Source organism: Leucopleurus acutus (genome assembly GCF_964270905.1).
Source record: "Leucopleurus acutus genome assembly, chromosome: 15".
Lineage (NCBI taxonomy): Eukaryota > Metazoa > Chordata > Mammalia > Artiodactyla > Delphinidae > Leucopleurus > Leucopleurus acutus.
This window is the reverse complement of record NC_139157.1, coordinates 70874195-70894865: the sequence shown is the minus strand read 5'-3', so window position 1 is coordinate 70894865 and position 20671 is coordinate 70874195. Positions and strand designations below refer to the sequence as shown.

The following is a 20671-nucleotide window of genomic DNA, read 5'->3' as shown; positions in this document are numbered from 1 at the left end:
TACTTGGGATGCAATCAAGACAGTTTTAATGCAACACATGTCATTAATGAACCATACATTGTAGCAGCAGGAATTATATAGGATAAAAGCACATACATCTATCACGTGCCAGGCTTGGCTTTAAGCATTTTACATATGTTAACATTTCATCTTGCCAACACACTAGGAGATATTCTACATATTCATCCCCATTTAACAGGTAGGGAAAGAGACGCACAAATCAACAAAAAATTAATCTGCCCTAGATTCACACAGAACCCATTGCAGGCAGAGTCACAATTCACACCCAGGCAGGGCGGCCCCAGAGTCCCTGCTCTTAACTACCACACTAGACTGCCTTGCTTATGTGGGTCAATTTTTTTCAACTGTGAAATGAGTGTACCTTGTCCAGTACCTTACAATACTGTTCTTATAATTTCAAAATACGTCATCATAAGGGAATCGTTAGTCACAGGCGCTTCAAACCACAGAAAGCTATAGACATACAAAAACAGTTAGGGCAACAAAGCCAATAATGTTGCCAAACACTACACCCGCTGAACCTCTGCAATAAAATTTTTTTTTAATTTATTTATTTTTGGTTGCATTGGGTCTTCGTTGCTGCGCAGTGTGCGGGCTTCTCACTGCGGTGGCTTCTAGTTGTGGCACGTGGGCTCAGTAGTTGTGGCGCACAGGCTTAGTTGCTCCACAGCATGTGGGATCTTCCCAGACCAGGGCTTGAACCCATGTCCCCTGCATTGGCAGGCAGATTCTTAACCACTGTGCCATCAGGGAAGCCCAATAAAATTTTCGTTTATAATTCTGCCTGGCTACAGAGTAACTTCATAATTCTAAAATGAAAGAATTTCAGAAGTACTGTATAAACACGTGCTTGAGTTAAGCGGAATACAAAATGCTGTATGAATGTTCAATTCTAAGTTTTAAACTTTGAAAATTTTGGATGTCTATTATATATTGAAATTCGGCATTTAACCATAACTAACATAACACTGTATAAGTTTAAGGTATACAGTGTAGTGACATGACATATGTAAAGGCTGTGAAATGACCACCACAGTAAGTTTAGTTAACATTTGTCACCTCACGTAAGTTTCAAAATCTTGTACTGGAAGTTTTAACCTTCTGACCACCTTCCCCCAATTCCCCCGCACCCTGCCTCTGGCAGCTGCCAATCTGATCTTTGTTTCAGCGTGTTTGGGGTTGTTTAGAGTACACATGTAAGATTACATAGAATCTGTATTTCTCTGTCTGACTTAACATAAAGCCCTCTAGGTCCATCCATGTTGTTGCGAGTGGCAGGTTTTCCTTTTTTTTTTTTTTTTAATGGCTGAATACCATTCCATTGTATGTATATATAATATATCACATTTTCTTTACCCATTCACCCACTGATGGACACTTAACATTATTTCCATGTCTTGGCTGATGTAAATAATGCTTCAGTGAGCACTGGCTGCACCAATTTACAGTCCCACCAACAGTGCACATGGGTTCCTTTTTCTCCACATCCTCATCAATACTTGTTACTTCTGTGTTTTTGATAATAGCCCTTCTTTTGGATATAGCTCACTGTGGGTTTGACTTGCATTTCCCTAATGATTAGTGATGTTGAACACCTTTTGATGTAGCTGTTGGCCATTTAAATATCTTCTTTGTAATAACGTATATTCAGGTCCTTTGCCCATTTTTAATTATTATTATTTTTTGTTTTTGCTCTTGAGTTGTGTGAGTCCCTTGAATATTTTGGATATTCGCTCCTTATCAGATGTGTGGTTTACAAATATTTTCTCCCACTTCATAGGTTGCCTTTTCATCATGTTAATTACTTCTTTGGTTGTGCAGGCTTTTTTAGCTAGATGTAGTCCCATTTGTTTATTTCACTGCTTGTGTTTCAGGTGTCATATCCACAAAGGATGTATGCCAAGACATGTCAGGGAATGTTCCCCCTATATTTTATTCTAGGAATTTTATGGTTTCTGGTCTTACTTCTCTAACCCATTTAGGATTAATATTTGTGTGTGGTGTAAGGTAACGGTCTAGTTTCAGTCTTTTGCATGTGAATATCAAATTTTCCCACAACCATTTATAGACGAAACTGTCTTTTGTCCAAAGAGTATTCTTGGCTCCCTTATCAAATATGTATGCATGGATTTATTTCTGGGTTCTTGATTTGATTCCATTGGTCTATGTGTCTCTTTTTAATGCCAGGACCATACTGTTTTGATTACTACAGTTATATATTTGTATAATATAGTCTGAAATTAGGAAATGAGACGCTTCCAGCTTTGTTCTTCTTTCTTAGGATTACTTTGGCTATTTGTGGTCTTTTGTGGTTCCACAGAAATTTCAGATTGTTTTTTCTATTACTGTAAAAAATGCCATTGGAATCTTGACAGGGATTGTAGTGAATCTATAGATGGCTTTGGGCATTTTAACAATATCAATTCTTCTAATCCATGAACATTGAATACCTTTCTATTTGTGTCTTCTTCAATTTCTTTTATCAATGTCTTATAGTTATCACTGTACAGATCTTTTATCTCCTTAGATAAATTTATTTCCAAGTATTTTATTGTTTTTGATATTATTGTAAATAGAATTGTTTTATTTTTCAGATAATTTGTTGCTAGTATATAGAAACATTACTGATTTTTGTATACTGATTTTGGTATCCTGCAACTTTACTGTATTTGTTGACCAGCGGTTTTTAGGTGGAGTCTTTAGGATTTTCTATATATAAAATAATGTCATTCAGAGACAATTTTATTTCACCCTTTTCAATTCTAATGCCTTTATTTTTCTTGACTGATTGCTCTGGCTAAGGCTTCTAGTACTATGCTGAATAAAAGTGGTGAGAGTGAGCATTCTTTTCTTGTTCCTGATCTTAGCAGAAAAGCTTCCAGTCTCTCACCACTGACTATGATGTTAGCTGTGGTCTTGTTATCTATGGACTTTATTATGTTGAGGTACATTCATTTTATACCTAATCTGTTAGGACTTTTTTTTTTTTTTTTTTACCATGAATGAGTGTTTAATATTGTCAAATGTTCTTTCTACAATGATTGAGATGATCATATGATCGTTATCTTTCAGTTAATGTGGTGTATCACATTGATTGATCTGCATATGCTAAAGCATCCCAGGAATGAATCTCACTTGATCATGGTGTATGATCCTTTTAATGTGCTGTTGAATTTGGTTTGCTAATTTTTTTTAAACAAGGAATATATGCCTTTTTGGAAATAATTACATCCTGATACGGTCATCTTCTATACACTGACAGTGGTAATACTGGTAGTATAAGTATGCCTTGGTGCAGGTGGGTCATGAAGGCTTCCCCTCATATTCACTATAATAGAACTCGGAGCTGAGAGCAGCTTCCAAATAGAAAGGAAAAACACAGGTTTAAAAGGTCCCTTTCACAAGTGCTACAAGCATTAAATTTGTTCTGTAATTTCAATTCTGAAAGAAACCCACAAAACCAAAAAACATTACCCTGTAGCTTCTTACAAGCATCTGCACTGTTAATCTAGGAAATAAGTCTCTCCAGAAGATGCAAAGGTTTCACTATATGTGCTGCTAGAGCAGCCTTTTGACTTCACTGTTCCTTTTTTATTTTTTTAACTTTATTGGAGTATAGTTGATTTACAATGTTGTGTTAGTTTCAGGTGTACAGCAAAGTGATTCATTTATATATTTATACATATATTCTTTTTTTTCAGATTCTTTTCCCATATAGGTTATTACAGAATATTGAGTAGCGTTCCCTGTGCTATACAGTAGGTCCTTGTTGTTATCTATTTTATATATAGTAGTGTATATATGTTAATCCCAAACTCCTAATTTATCCCTCCCCAACACATTTCCCCTTTGGTAACCATAAGTTTGTTTTTTGAAATCTGTGAGTCTGTTTCTGTTTTGTAAGTAAGTTCATTTGTATCATTTTTTTAAAAAATTAGATTCCACATGAGTGATATACGATATTTGTCTTTGACTCATTTCACTTAGTCTGATAATCTCTAGGTCCGTCCATGTTGCTACAAATGGTATTATTTTGTTCTTTTTTATGGCTAAGTAATATTCCACCATATATATATATATATATATATATATGCCACGACTTCTTTATCCATTCCGCTGTCAATGGAGATTAAGGTTGCTTCCATGTCTTGGCTATTGTAAATAGTGCTGCTATGAACACTGGGCTGCATGTATCTTTTCAAATTAGTTTCCTCTGGATATATGCCCAGCAGTGGGATTGCTGGGTCATGATAACTCTATTTTTAGTTTTTTAAGGAACCTCCATACTGTTCTCCAGAGTGGTTGTACCGATTTACATTCCCACCGACAGTGTAGGAGGGTCCTGTCCCCTTTTCTCCACACCCTCCCCAGCATTTATTGTTCATAGACTTTTTGATGATGGCCTTTCTGACTGGTGTGAGGTGATACCTCATTGTGGTTTTGATTGGCATTTCTCATGTTGAGCATATTTTCATGTGCTTTTTGGCCATCTGTATGTCTTCTTTGTCTATTTAGATCTTCTGTCCATTTTTTTTTATTGGGTTGTTGGGTTTTTTTGATATAGACCTGCATAACCTGTTTGTATATTTTGGAGATTAATCCCTTGCCAGTCACTTCGTTTGCAAATATTTTCTCCCATTCTGTGGGTTGTCTTTTTGTTTAGTTTATGGTTTCCTTGGCTGTGCAAAAGCTTTTAAGTTTAATCAGGTCCTATTTATTTACGTTTGTTTTTATTTCCATTATTCTAGGAAACAGATTCAAAAAGGCATTGCTGCAATTCATGTCAAAGAGTGTTCTGCCTATGTTTTCCTCTAAGAGGTTTATAGTATCTGGTCTTTAATTCATTTTGAGTTTATTTTTGTATATGGTGTTAGAGAATGGTCTCATTTCATTCTTTTACATGTAGCTGTCCGGTTTTCCCAGCACCACTTATTGAAGAGACTTTCTTTTCTCCATTGTATATGCTTGCCTCCGTTGTCATAGATTAATTGACCACATGTGTGTGGGCTTATTTCTGGGCTCTCCATCCTGTTCCATTGATCTATGTCTGTTTTTGTGCCAGTACCACATTGTTTTGAAGACTGTGGCTTTGTTGTATAGTCTGAAGTCAGGGAGCATGATTCCGCTCGCTCTGTTCTTTCTCAAGATTGTTTTGGCTATTTGAGGTCTTCTGTGTTTCCATACAAATTTTAAAAGTTTTCGTTCTAGTTCTGTGAAAAACGCATTTTGATAATGCGTTTATTTGACAGGGATTGCAATGAATCTGTAGATTACCTTGGGTAGTATAGTTGTTTTGACAGTATTGATTCTTCCAATCCAAGAACATGGTATATCTTTCCAACGGGTTTAGTCATCTTCAATTTCTTTTGTAGACTTCTGGTTTGCGGTTACTATGAGGTTTTGATATCGCAGTCTATATATATATATATATATATACAGGATTGTTTTAAGTTGCTGGTCTCTTAATTGCAAATACATTTCTAATATCCTGAATTTGTACTCTCCTCTTCTCAGCAACTGCTGGTTCTGATATCATATTTGTGTGTGGATGATTTCCTACCTTTACTTATATTTGCCTTTACTGGTGAGCTTTCCCATTCGTAATTTTCTTGTCTCTAGTTGGGGCCTTTTCTTTTCTGCCTAGATAAGTTCCTTTAGTATTTGTTGTAAAGCTGGTTTGGTGGTGCTGAATTCTCTTAGCTTTTGCTTGTCTGTAAAACTTTTGATTTCTCCGTTGACTCTAAATGAGAGCCCTGCTGGGTAGAGTATTCTTGGTTGCAGGTTTCTCCCTTTCATCACTTTAAATATATAGTGCCAATCCCAGGCTTCCCTGGTGGCGCAGTGGTTGGGAGTCTGCCTGCCGATGCAGGGGACACGGGTTCGTGCCCTGGTCCGGGAGGATCCCACGTGCCGCGGAGCGGCTGGGCCCGTGAGCCATGGCTGCTGGGCCTGTGCGTCCGGAGCCTGTACTCCGCGGCAGGAGAAGCCACAGCAGTGGGAGGCCGGCGTACCGCCAAAAAAAAAAAAAAAAAAAAAAAAAAAAAAATATATATATATATATATATATATATATATATATATATATATATATATATATATAGTGCCACTCCCTTGTGGCCTGCAGAGTTTCTGCTGAAAAATCAGCTGATAACCTTATGGAAGTTCCCTTGTATGTTATTTGTTGCTTTTCCCTTGTTGCTTTTAATAATTTTTCATTGTCTTTAATTTTTGTCAGTTTGATTAATATGTGTCTTGGTGTGTCCCTCCTTGGGCTTATCCTGCATGGGACTCTACTGTACTTCCTGGACTTGAGTGTTTCCTTTCTCATGTTAGGGAAGTTTTTGGCTATAATCTCTTTGAATATTTTCTCAGGCCCTTTCTCTCTCTCCTCCTTCTGAGACCCCTATAATGCAAATGTTGGTGTGTTTAATGTTGTGCCAGAGGTCTCTGACACTGTCCTCATTTCTTTTCATTCTTCTTTCTTTATTCTGTTCCACAGCAGTGATTTCCACCATCCTGTCTTCCAGCTCACTTATTTGTTCTTCTCCCTCATTTATTCTGCTATTGATTCCTACTAGCGTATTTTTTCATTTCACTTATTGTACTGTTCATCTCTGTTTGTTCTTTAAATCTTCTAGCTCTTTGTTAAGCATTTCTTGTATCTTCTCGGTCTGTGCCACCGTTCTTTTTCTGAGATCTTGGATCATGTTTACTATCATTACTCTGAATTCTTTTTCAGGTAGATTGCCTATCTCCACTTCACTTAGTTGTTCTTGTGATTTATCTTGTTCCTTTGTCTGGAACATATTTCTCTGTCATCTCATTTTGCGTAACTTTCTGTGTTTATGGTCTCCTTTCTGCAGGTTGCAGGATCGTAGTTCCTCTTGCTTTGGGTGTCTGCCCCTGGTGGGTGAGGCTGGTCCAGGGGCTTGTGCAGGCTTCCTGGTGGGAGGGACTGGTGACTGCCTACTTGTGGGTGGAGCTCAATCTTGTCCCTCTGGTGGGCAGGGCCACGTCAAGTTGTTCGTTTAGAGGTGGCTGTGAGCTCAGTATGGCTTTAGGCAGCCTGTCTGCTGATGGGTGGGGCTAAGCTCCTATCTGCTGTTTTTTTTTTTTGCCCTGAGGTATTTCAGCACTGGAGCCTGCAGGCTGTGGCGTGTTGGCTAGGGCCAGGAATTGGTGCCAAAATGGCAGCCCCTGGGATAGCTCATGCTGATCAGTGTTCCTGGGGCCTCTGCCACTAGTGTCCTTGCCCCCCAGTGAGCCACGGCCAACCCCCGCCTCCCCAGGAGACTCTACAAGACCCACAGGTAGGTCTAGCCCAGGATTCTATGGAGTTGCTGCTTTGTGCTGGGAAAACTTGTGTGCACCCTCCAAGAGTGGAGCCTGTTTCCCCCAGTCCTGTGGAGCTCCCGCAGTCACGTCCCACTGGCCTTCAAAGCCAAATGCTCTGGGGGTTCCTCCTCCCAATGCCAGACCCTCAGGCTTGGGAGACTGACGTGGGGCTCAGAACTCTCACTCCTGTGGGAGAACCTCTGTGATAATAATTATCTTCCAGCTTGTGGGTTATCCACTTGGTATGTATGGGATTTTATTATGTCATGAAAGTGCCCCTCCTCCTGTCTCGTTGTGGCTTCTTCTTCGTCTTTGAATGTAAAAACATCTTTATGATAAGTTCCAGTCTTTTTTGCTGATGGTTGTTCAGCAGTCAGTTATGATTTTGGTGTTTTCGTGAGAGGAAGTGAGCTCAAGTCCTTCTACTCTGCCACCTTGTCCAGAACTGAGGGGCTGTCTTTAGTTTGGACGCTTGCTGCCTCTTTCCTCAGTGCATGCTGGCCACTATCCCCTTGATGTGGGGTGCGCATGCACGGCCCCTTGCGTGCTTCTGGGACAGTGGGGACAGTGGGGGCAGCCCTTGGTGCCTGCTCAGGGGTCCCCTAGGGGTGGCTGCAGCCCGTGCACTCCCAGGACAGGGGGCAGTGCTTGCTGCCTGCTTGCGGGTCTCTATTTTTTTGTTTGTTTTTGAGAATTGTTGCATCTATATTCATCAGGGAAACTGGTCTATTGTTTTATTTTCTTGTAGTGTCCTTATCTGGCTTTGTTATCAGGGTAATGCTGGCCTGTAAAATAAGTTTGAGAGTATTCCTTCCTCTTCTGCTTTTTGGAAGTTTGAGAAGGACTGACATTAATTCTTTAAAAATTTGACAGAATTTACCAGTGAAGCCATCTGTTCCTGGAATTTTCTTTGTTGGGAGACTTTTGATTACTGATACCATCTCCTTACTAGCATGCTCTTTTCAGGATTTTCTATTTCTTAATGATTCAGTCTTAATAAATCGTACGTTTCTAGCAATTTATCAATTTCCTCTAAGTTGTTCAGTTTGTGGGCTTTTTTTTTTTTTTTTCTTCTTTGCGGTACGCGGGCCTCTCACTGTTCTGGCCTCTCCCGTTGCGGAGCACAGGCTCCGGACGCGCAGGCTCAGCTGCCATGGCTCACGGGCCCAGCCACTCCACGGCATGTGGGATCTTCCCGGACCAGGGCACGGACCCATGTCCCCTGCATCGGCAGGCAGACTCTCAACCACTGCACCACCAGGGAAGCCCAGCATTTAATTTTTATAGTAGTCTCCTATGATCTGTTGTACTTCTGTGGTATTATTTGTAATGTCCCCTCTTTCATTTATAATTTTGAGTTCTCTCCCTTTTTCTTTCCTCAGTCTAGGTAAAGGTTTGTCAATTTTGTTTATCTTTTAATACAACCAACTCTTTGTTCTGTTAATCTTTTCTATTCTTTATTTCTGCTCTAATCTTTACTTCCTTCCTTCTTTTAACTTCGGGCTTAGTTTGTTCTTTTTCTAGTCCCTTGAGGTATAAAGTTAGGTTTTAAATTTGATAGTTTTTTTCTTGAAACATGCATTTATTTCTATAACCTTCCCTCTTAGAAATGCTTTTGCTGCACTGCATTAGTTCTGGTATATTGTGTTTCACGTTTCATTTATCTCAAGATACTTTTTTTTTTTCTTTCAATTTCTTCTCTGGTCCATTGTTTATTTAGGAGTGTGCTGTTTAGTTTCTATGTATATGTCACATTTCCAGTTTGCCTCCTGTTGATATTTAGTTTCACATCATTTAGGTCAGAAAAGATACTTGCTATGATTTCAGTCTTCTTAAGTTTACCAATAATTGTTTTGTGGCCTAACATGTGATCTATCCTAGAAAGTGTTCCTTGTGTGCTTGATAAGAATGTATATTCTGCTGTTGTTGGGGGGGGGGGAGGTATTGTATATATCTGTTAGATCTATTTTTTCTATAGTATCACTCAAACCCTGCTGTTTCCTTATTGATTTTCTGGATGAAATATCCATTGTTGAGAGTGGAATATTAAAGTCCCCAACTATTACTGTATTGCTGTTTGTTTCTACTTTTAGTTCTGTTAGTGTTTGTTTTATATATTTAGGTGCTCTGATGTAGGATGCATAAATATTTACATGTTATTTTGTACTGATGGATTGAGCCCTCTATCATTATATAATTACCTTCACTGTCTCTTTTGGTGATTTTTAGCTTAAACTCTATTTTATCTGATATAGCTACAGCTACTCCTGCTTTCTTTTGGTTGCCATTTGCTTGAAATATCTTTTTCCATCTCTTCATTCTCAGTCTACGTGTGTTTTTCAAGCTAAAGCGTGTCTCTTGTAGGTAGCATATTGTTTGGATCTTGTTGTTCATCCATTCAGCAATTCTACTGTTTTGAATGAAAAATTTAATCCATTTAAATTAAAGAGAATTATTGATGAGAATTTACTATTGTTATTTTGTTGTTTTCTGTCTTGTAGATCCTTGCTTCTTACATTTCCAGTCTACTTTTGTGAATTAATGATTTGTTGTGGTATGCTTTGACTCCTTTAGCATAATCTTTTGGATAACTATTACAGGATTTTTTCCTTTGTGGTTAATGTGAGGCCTACATAAAATGTGATATATTTATAACATCCTATTTTAAGTTGATAAAAACTTCAATAGCATACTAAACTTGACACTTTTACTGCTTCCCACCTCAATTTTAGGTTACTGATGTTACAATTTACATATTTAATACTGTGTGCAATAACTAATGTAGTTATGGTTATTTTTAATACATTTGCTTTTTCAACTTTTATACTAGAATTGTAAGAGAATTATTCACCACCATTACAGTATTACAGAATCTGACTTTGACTATATATTTAGCATTACCAGTGAGTTTTTCAACTACAGTCATATATTTTTATGATGTTAATTAGCATCTTTTTATTTCCATTTGATGAATTCCCTTTAGGAGTCTTGTAAGGCAGGTCTAGTGGTGATGAACTCCCTGACGATTTTTAATTTGTTTCTGAAGGAGAGCTTTGCCAGCTATAGTATTCTTGATTGACAGTCTTTTCTTTCAGTATTTTGAATGTATCAATCAATCCATTGTCTCCTCACCTGCAAACTCTCCACTGAGAAATCTACATATCCTCTAATGGGGGTTCCCTTGTATGTGACACATTGCTTTTCTGTTGCTGTTTTAAAAATTTTCTTTGTCTTTGGCTTGTTTCTTGATGTAGGCATTTATTGCAATTATCTTCCCTCTCAGGACTGATTTGCTGCAGCCTATAAATTTTGGTATGCTGTGTTTCCATTTTCAATTGTCTCAAGATATTTTTAAATTTATCTTTTGATTTCTTCTTTAACCCGTGGGTTGTTTAGCAGCATGTGATTTAACTCCACATATTTGTGAACTTTCTAGTTTTCTTCTTGCAACTGATTCTCAGTTTCATTCCACTGTGGTCAGGGAAGATGCTTGATGATTGATTTTAATCTCCTCTTAAATTTATTAAGACTTGTTTTGTGGCCTAATATATGATCTATCCTGGAGAATTTTACACGTGTGCTTGAGAAGAATGTGTGCTCGAAAATGTATTTTGTTCCTTTTGGATACTATATATTATATATGTTATAAAGTCCATCTCGTCATAAGTCATAAGGGTGGAGCCCCAGTTAGACTGGATTAGTGTCCTCATAAGAAGAGGCATTAGAGAGCTCTTTCTCTCTCTACTCCCCCTCTCCACCCTGCAGAGCACACATGGAGAAAAAAGTTCATCTGCAAGTCAGAAAGAGCTCTCACCAGAAACTGAACCAGTTGGAAACCTTGATTGTAAATTTTAGCCTCCAGAGCTGTGAGAAGATTTCTGTTTTGTAAGCCACTCAGTTTATGATATTTTGTTGTGGCAGTCCAAGCAGACTAATACACTGTTCAAGCAAAGCTAAATATCAAGACCAAGGCTAGTGCCTAAAAATACATCAAGCCCTTCTGCCCATTTTAATTTCTGTTAATTTATCTGTTTGTAGCTACCTGTAGTAACCCCAATGTTACTGGTGCTAGGCAAATAAGATTTTAAGTGATCGCATTTTAATATAAGCCTGTTTCTTACTAACATTTATTGAAATGACTTAAATATGGAACACGGTTCCCAAGAGCCCTGTTCCCAAGGTAAAGTGCCTAACTTTCAGGCATCCATCAACAATAAAGAACAGAATACAAAAGTTGTTACTCTATTTCTGTAGATATAAGGCAAACCCATCTTCAGGTATTTAAGAATTAAAGTCTTATATTCTCTTAAAAGCTATACATTTATTTTTAATAAAATCAATATACAATGGAAATACTTTTTAAGTAATTTGCTAGGGATGACAAAACGATAGCAAACGGGAGGTACTTAAATGTAAAGAACTGTACAAATATGTAAAAGTGATTTACTACTTCACCTGTTGAAGCTCCTGCTCTCTTTGCTCATGTCTCATTTCCATCTGTTTAATTTTCTTTTCTAAGACCATGAAATGTTTCATCTCTGGTGTATGGTTTTCTTTGGCTTCTCTCAATTCTTCCAAGAGTTTTGTAATCTAAAATTGAGATATGAAATAAATGGGAAATTATGATAACAAGGAAATAATTCATTTTTAACAGGCAGTCATAAGAAGTAAGAACAGTCGCTGCATATTCTTTGTATAAAATTTCTCTAGATAAGAGGCTTTCTGTTAACATCAAAGGTATCTGGAGTTGTTAAAATAATAGCTTTCATTCCCTTGGTCCAGAAAGTAAAGGCTCATCCTTGTTCTGAAGTGACCTCACATTCCAAAAGGTTCCAGATGACTGGACCACTTTCTCCCTCCCAGGTATGCCAGGCTGGTTGTGGTGCAGAAAATGAAGTTGGGCACTTTCTTTGATGTATTCAGCCTTGTTACAAAGTATTTGTTAATAGTGTGATTACTGTTGGGATTAAATAATACATCTAAAGCACCCAATACACAGAAAGAGTTCCATAAATATGGATCCTCTTTTGTCAACTCCCTATAATTCTATTTGTAATTATCTTCTGGTTCATATCACTTTGTCACTTAATTCATTCCACATGTGAATGTATGCATATAAAACAGAGATAAGGAAGTACTGAACTCTTTCTGTGCTGGCTCTTAGGTACTGAGGATGCAGAGATGAAAGACACAGTCACTGTCCTCATGGAGATGACAGTCTAGTGCAGTACCTCCTTTTTCATATCATGACCCAGAGAAAATGGTAAAACTTTTATGGCACCAGGGAGTGAAATGGAGGTGACATGAGGGATCTTTACATTGGACTTCATAAAAAAAATTAATTGCATTTTATTTATACCATAAAATTATGATAACTTTGCCAACTGTTAATATCAAAAGGCAAAATAATTAACAAGCAAATGAAAATGGATAAAATTAACAATTCAATTATGCTTTACATGGAAACCCCCAAGTACTTAATAACACTAATACAAAAAAACAAAAGAACCCATATACTCTTCTGAAGTTAGTTTAAAAAATGTGAAAATACAAGCAAATTAAATCAGAGGCAAATCTAAAAATTTTAAGTGTGGGACATCCTTGATATCATCAGTGACCAAAGAAATAAGCAGACCTTAATTAGGATGATTTGCAGAAAGGTTGGGGAGATGCCCTACATACCATGCTGTGGTGATGGGTGCTGGGCAACAAAATCTTTTATGTCAGAACTATGATTGCTAAAAATTGTAAAACAAAACAAAAAACCAAACAAACAAAACCAACCCGCCCCCCCCCCCCCCCGGAAACAAAACAAAAAAATGATACTGAACTAAGAAAGTGGTCAGAGGCATTGTCATACTTGTAATGGTCAAATATCACTTCATCTTCTATAAACTTTTTAATAATTGAAAAATGACTGAGTTTGTCATTAGACAACCTTTCCAGCCATCAACTTGTGACCACAGGTAACCCATTCCAGGTCCACGAGCTGGGAAGTTCTGGTCTAGTGGAAGGCGCACTTGAGAGAATGAGAATTCTAACATGATGTGCTGCCATGGAGAGATGCCCAAGAAGCAGTGAGGTGGTAAGTGAGGGAGTCCTAAACCTGAAGGAGAGGTGGGCTGCAGGATTCTCAACCTGAGGCAGCTGTGGCTGAACTGACTCTTAAAGGACAGGCAGTAGTGAGTTATGGCAGTATCATGTGCTAGGTGCTAGGCTAAGTACTTAACAGATGTTGTCTCAGTTGATCTGATTTATCAAAAGTTACATTTGTTGTCTGATTCCCCAAATAAAACGTAAGCTCCATGAGAGCAGGGATTTTTGTCTAACTTTGTTCTCCTCAGTATTCCTAGCACCTAGAGCCATGCACAGCTTTCAGAGGTTAAACAGTCATTTGTAATCTACCTAAATTCAGAAATTTGGTTCTAGACAAAGAATAGAGATAACATCCCTTCATTTGTACCTACTTAAAAGCACATTCAAGAGTATAAATTAAGGTTGAACCTTTACTTTTAAAAAATTCTTATATTTTAGTGAATTTATCCATTGGAGGCAACTGGATACACAAGCAAAGATGTATGATCAAAAATGCTTCCCGCTACTTGAATACTATAGAAGAAAACTGGTAACAACCTGAATGTCCATTGATAGGGGATTCGTAAAAAAGTAACTGATGGGACTTCCCTGGTGGCACAGTGGTTAAGAATCCACCTGCTAATGTAGGGGACACGGGTTTGAGCCCTGGTCTGGGAAGATCCCACATGCCACGGAGCAACTAAGCTCGCGAGCCACAACTACTGAGCCTGCATGCCTAGAACCCGTGCTCCGCAACAAGAGAAGCCACTGCAATGAGAAGCCCGCACACTGCAATGAAGCGTAGCCCCCCCCCCCCCTCACTAGAACTAGAGAGAGCCTGCATGTGGCAACAAAGACCCAACGTAGCCAAAACTAAATAAATTAATTAAAAAAAAAAAAAGTAACTGAGAGCCTTGGACCTGGAGCCAGAGGCCCTGAGTCCTAATGCTTCCATTTCTCTATTCTGCTTGGTGACCTCAGGTAAGCTATTTCATTTTACTTAGCATCAGTTTCTTCATCTATAAAACGGGAATAGTAGTACCTACTCTTTTGGGTTACTGTGAGAACACAATAGAACACCTCAGTGCCTAGTAAACACTTAATAAACAGTAACTATTATTACTATTTTGACTCCTCTATTATAAAATGTAGGTTCAAGTAAACATTTAGAGTCATACAGTGAATAAACCACAGTTGGCACTCTGGATACAGGCTAGGCAACAGCTTCACTTGGGTAGGGAACCAAACCAGGAATCCTGTCCAACTGTACTCAGCTAGTGGCATCCCTCTTCCTCCAACTTCAGAACTCAGGCAGTGGCCTTGCCCAAAAATAGACCATGAAAGCAAGCCCAAGGATGTGACCTGACCAGCAGACACATCCAGAAACCCAAACTGAGCTGACTGGTAAAGAACTGTCTGTGCCGTAGCAAACCTGCAAAGTCTGGAAGAGGACACCAATTACTCGAATGCACAGATAACCAATGCAGGAATCAAGGATCAAAAAAAATCAGGTTAAGTATGATACCATCAAAGAGAACTAAAAATCTCTAATAGCTAACTTGAGCTATGCTGAAAAATTTGAAATCACTCAGTGTTCTTGTAGCTCTATAAAATTACTTTAAAAACAAGCAGTCACGGACTTCCCTGGTGGTGCAGTGGTTAAGAATCCGCCTGCCAGTGCAGGGGACAAGGGTTCAGTCCCTGGTCCGGGAAGATCCCACATGCCGCGGAGCAACTACCCCTGTGCGCCACAAGTACTGAGCCTGTGCTCTAGAGCCCGCGTGCCATAACTACCGAAGCCCGTGCGCCTAGACCCTGTGCTCCGAAACAAGAGAAGCCACCACAATGAGACGCCTGAGCGCCACAACGAAGAGTAGCCCCTGCTCACCACAACTAGAGAAAGACCGTGTGCAGCAAGGAAGACCCAATGCAGCCAAAAATAAAAATAAATAAATTAAAAGAAAAATAAAGCAGTCATAAAACAGAATTCACCACTGTTTATTATGCTTTCACCTGAGGCCATGGTGGAGTAAGCAACAGGGATTTCTTAACCAGAAAAAAACAGACAATATACGAAACAACTATTTTGCAAAACTGGCTAATAGCACTGCAGGGCTGTAATTCATGAGAGAAAGGAAACAAACAAGATAAGCTCTATAACTGCCTAGTCTGCTGTCCAGAGGCGGTTTCGAAGCCAGTGGAAACAGTAGCCTGAACGATTCTTGGAGCTCATACGGGCTGGGAATGGTTTATATTCCCACTGGCCTGAGACGGAATGCCTCATAACACACAGGGCACCAGAGAGGGAATAAATTAGCCCTGGTAAAACAGCTATGATAAATATGGTTCATATCAAAAGGCAGACTGTCATTAGCTTTACTCAAGACACGGAGTGCTTTACTTAGTTTTCCAGTAAATAGGCTTGAAAATCATGTGTTATAGCTTTTCTATTTTCAAAATATTTAGCTATTCTCAAACTAAGAACACCGTAACTTGACCAAAATTGACCTTGCTCTTTATCTTGCAAACATGAACACATACTTCCTTTTACTGTCTTCCTAAAAATTTTACTCGAGGTCTGTGAGGTTCTGTACATTTACTGCTTATACAACAAAGTTTATGTACCTCTTAAACACTGAAGAGAATGCACGGTGCCGAACTATATAGCCTTTCAACTCCTAGAACAAGATTTTTAAAACAGATAGTTGCATAATCGTGGAGTATTTTTACATTAATCTTTCCATAATGCAATTAGTTGTATGTTTTGCTTTTATCATGTGATTTAATAAGTCCTTGAATAACAAAAAAATGATGTATATGCTTCAAACAGAATACACAGCTTATCTGGTTTCTCATACGTCCTAGAATCAAAAGAATCTCAGAGTAATAAAAATGGTGAGTTTTGGGGCTTCCCTGGTGGCGCAGCGATTGACAGTCCGCCTGCCGATGCATGGGACACGGGTTCGTGCCCCGGTCCGGGAAGATCCCACATGCCGTGGAGCGGCTGGGCCTCTGAGCCATGGCCACTGAGCCTGCGCGTCCGGAGGCTGTGCTCCGCAGCGGGAGAGGCCACAACAGTGAGAGGCCCGTGTACCGCAAAAAAAAAAAAAAAAAAGGTGAGTTTCTAGAAAGATCTATTTCCAACAATGGTTTTCTTCTTAGTGATCCAGCATCACTGTCATAATTTCTTTACCTATTTCTTAACCAAATTAAATAGTCTTAGTACTTAATGCAGAAATGGCCTTAACCATCCAATTTTACCTCCTAAAAACTCAAAACAGCCAAACCAAACTCGCCCCATTTCCCTACTGCCCAGAAAATCTCAATGACAAATACAAACATATAAATAACTTAATCAACTAACATTTGAGCTTCATCTGGGGAAAGCTGGCTTTTATTAGTATTTTCTTGATGTGATAGATATTTCTGGGTTATCTCTATTTGTACATTTAAATTTAAAGAATTATACAGAAGTATGAATATGATTGAAATGGTTAAGAAAAGCTTATATTAGCAGAATATTTTGGTTATTTCTTACCTCCTTCTGTAGGATTTCTTCTCGAACGTGAGAAACTACAAGAGACTCTTGTTTACCCTGCAGATCGTTAACTTGATTTTGGAAATGTTTTATAAGTACCTAGGAAATTATGTTAGAAGTACTGAGTTAATAAAGCTTTTCCTTGAACATTATTTGCAAAATGAAAGTGAACTAATGACTTGTTTGTATTAAAAAATAAAAAGGATCCTAATATTTTATAATTGCCAAAATCTAACATCATTGCCACAGAAATTAAATTCATTGAATAAATTAAACTCATTGAATAAATTCATCATTTTGTTTCTTTCAAAGTTTAATATATAACACCACACACATAAATTAATAACTATGTAACTACTTGGCTTCTTTATCTCTAATACTTTTCTTTTGAAGATCTGAAAAATACCACTTAAAATCAACTTCTATAAAGTTTAAACATTTTGAAGAAAGTGGCCAATATTATCTTTATACTTTGTAATTAAGATAGTTTTTATTAAAGAGCTAGTGACTAAAATAATAAAACCTAACTAACATCTGTGAAAAGTCTCATTTTTAGACAAAGAAACTGAAGTACGTAAGTAAATACTTCCATCAAGAAGCTGCAAAAACAGGAAAAATTCATGTTTCTTTTCTCTAATGATTTACTTTTACTGTTTCTACAATCGGACTATGCTGACTTCATTTAACTCTCCATTTAAAGTATTACACTTAGAACTCTGGGAAAATTACATACTGATACTTATGGCACTATGACTTTCCCCATCCCTCCCAGACCTCTCCTTATCATCTAATCACTTGATATTATGTTTGCCGCCCACTGACACCCCATTCCTTTGAGGGTAAGAAAGCTAGAGAAGCTCTCTGCAATGCTGTATAATGGTTACTTCAAAAAAAGCACTTTAAATCTTTTTCAGTCAAGTATTAAAACAGTCAAAGTTCTTTATTTCTGAGCTATCTGAAATTAAATTACTGACCTCATTACATCTCACCCTTAGATACACCAAATATTTCAACACGCATTTTCTTACAAATCCACAATAACATTTTTACACCTAAGAAAATTTGCAGCAATTTCATAATATCTCCTGTCTTGTCCACACTCAAACTTCCCCAACTGACGGACTTGTTTTTAATTAAAATCCTATTAAATAATTATGGGTGGGAGAGGTGATCGTGAGATAATTATTTCTTGAAGTTTTTCCCCCTCAGTTTGGTATTAAAACCTACAGAAAGATGAAGAGCACAATGAACATTCATCTATTCTTCAATCTGAATTACCGACTGCTAACATTTTGCCATATTTGCTTTCTTTTCTTTTCTTCTTGGATACACCATTTGAAAGTAAGTTGCAAATTCTATTTTAATGCTGTTTTTTCAACTTGCAAAAACCACAGAAGATGGGCCACACAGTAGATATTTATAACTATTCCAAGTTGACAAACATGCTATCCAAGAAGGAAGACACACTTGAGGAAATGCAGATGAGCTGTCACCGTGCCCTGTAAAAATTCTCAGAAGATTATGCTTCATAATGGCTGTAGTTGTGTACATGTCTCTGTTCATTATTTTATCCCCAGTGGCTGAATGACCACAAAACATTATTTAATGAACAACAGGTCATGGGGAAAGAAGAGTGACTTGGCAGCTGGGACTTGGGGTGGAAGGAGGTGGTTCAGCATTCAGGTTTAAGTACAAGGTCCCCTTCACATTGGATGTATCCCTCAACCATCTATTACAACCTACTTACAGGAAGATATATCTGAGAAATATAGGGACAAAATTGCAACAACACTGACTTAAAGGTATAACTGTAAAGTAGAATAGTTAAACACATATATGGTTAAGAGTGTTGTCTTCTATTAAAAAAAAAGAAAGTGACAGTAATTTCCCATTCCTATCACCAACCTCAAGAATTGAAGTTAAAATATTTCCAGATACTTTGTCAACAGTCTTGAAAAAGAAAATTGCATTACACTCAAAGTTTATTAAAGTCACCTACCTCTTGAGTTGCTATTTTACGATTTAGTTCGGCTACTTTAGAAGAAGAATTTTCGACTGCGTTTTGGCAAAGGAGTTTCTCTACTTCCCTCTCATGAGATGCTTTGAGGGATGTGACGTGTGCTGCAGTTTCTTCCTTGAACCTTTAGAGCAAATGAAAGAACACCACACATAAAAGTGGCTCTTCAACCTCTAATTCAGAGTCAGCACAAAAATAGTGTAAGAAGCCTGGAAATTAAAGAAGCAAAGGGAGAGAACGCACCAGTATCTACTGTACTGTGCTTGGTGCTTTATACATTATTGCCTATGAGTTCTTACAACCCCTCCATGAGCTTGCTCTTATTTACTCAATTTCATAAAGGCAAACTTGAGTGTAGGAAAGAGTGATGTATCTAGGGTCCCAGATCAGTAAGTTGCAGAGCTGGACACCCCCCAGCCTGGGGCACTTTCTGAGAGAAACAAAGGTTCTAAATGTTCTGTTTGGATTTAAGGCAAAGAGCTTGTCATTTTATCTTTTAAGATAAACTCAGATTTCTTGCCCCAATTATTTAGACTCTCCAATGCTTTGTTTCTAGGCAACACTCACCAGTTTTTGGTCCATGCATATGACTCCAGGGCTGGCTGCTGGTTGCAAGAATAAAATGATCTTTACGGTAGTTCTTAGGACATAGGGTAGTCTGAACCTGAGACTACTTGAACCTGAGACTACCCGTTTGTCTCTATGACAAAATTTATGCATTCAGTGGCAGTTCAGTAAATGGTAAAGTTATACCAAAAAGCTGATACATTTCTTATAAACATTTCCCCTTATTGGAAAAATTATTAAAAAATGACAATTTTACTGAAAGCAGATATTTAGTAAATCACTGTTGATACTTATTAATATGGCAATCCCCACACTACAAACATATCAGTTGCTTACTTGACTACATTTCTTCATGTGTGATTAGGACCCTCGGAAAAGCATAAAAATCTAAAGCACCCGTGATATAACTGAACTATAGTAAAAAGCAGCCTAAATCTGGGCCTAGGAAACACTTTTCACTTCTCAGGCCCAGAGCTGTCTGAAAAACAGATTAACAATACTAAAAAATTATAAATTATGTATAGGAACATTTATAGGAGAACCTGAATTTTAAATTATTTCTAGGAAAGAATATGATTCTTTCCAAACAGCTTCATTACTACTATCATATTCAGGACTAAAGAAACAAGGTTTCAATTTGGAAGCAGTCTGACTGCCACGATGGCTCAATTAGATGCGGCTGCTAATCAGTCGATAAGCATTTGTTAGCTGCTTCCTATCCTCATTCTCCGGTAGAAGCCCTGCACTCTCCCAGGTCCTACCTCTTCCTTCACTCAGGCACTCATTACGTATTCTGATGCTTCTGACTCTGGGTTCCGTAAGTCAGTCAAATGTACTGAAATCCTAATCTCTGAAGGGCATGACGTTACATATTCTCAATATATGTTATGTAACTTCACAATTCATATGTTGCTTCACAAACATTAAACTACACATGTTCTGTACGCCCCAAACCTTATTTTAAACTTCATAATCAAACCTATTATTGCCTACAGGTTGCAAAAGAAGTATAATCATACATCAGTTCTCAAGGAGCTATTAGGTGGTGTATAATTAGTGCTTCTTGGTACATAAGTTATACAGGAGTTGAAGATGGGAGCAAGAAATTTCTAAGAAGT

At 38.0% G+C, this 20671-nt stretch overlaps 1 protein-coding gene across 1 annotated transcript in view; it reads right to left on the bottom strand.

Moving 5' to 3' along the window:
- CEP162 (centrosomal protein 162) overlaps positions 1-20671 on the bottom strand; it is a 90218-nt gene that overhangs the window by 946 nt on the left and 68601 nt on the right. The window contains exons 24-26 of the mRNA XM_082856042.1: positions 18969-19110; positions 16970-17068; positions 11812-11946 (exon numbers count right to left, since the gene is read on the bottom strand). Of these exons, the coding sequence (XP_082712168.1) occupies positions 11812-11946; positions 16970-17068; positions 18969-19110 (376 nt within the window). The remainder of the gene's footprint in view (positions 1-11811; positions 11947-16969; positions 17069-18968; positions 19111-20671) is intronic.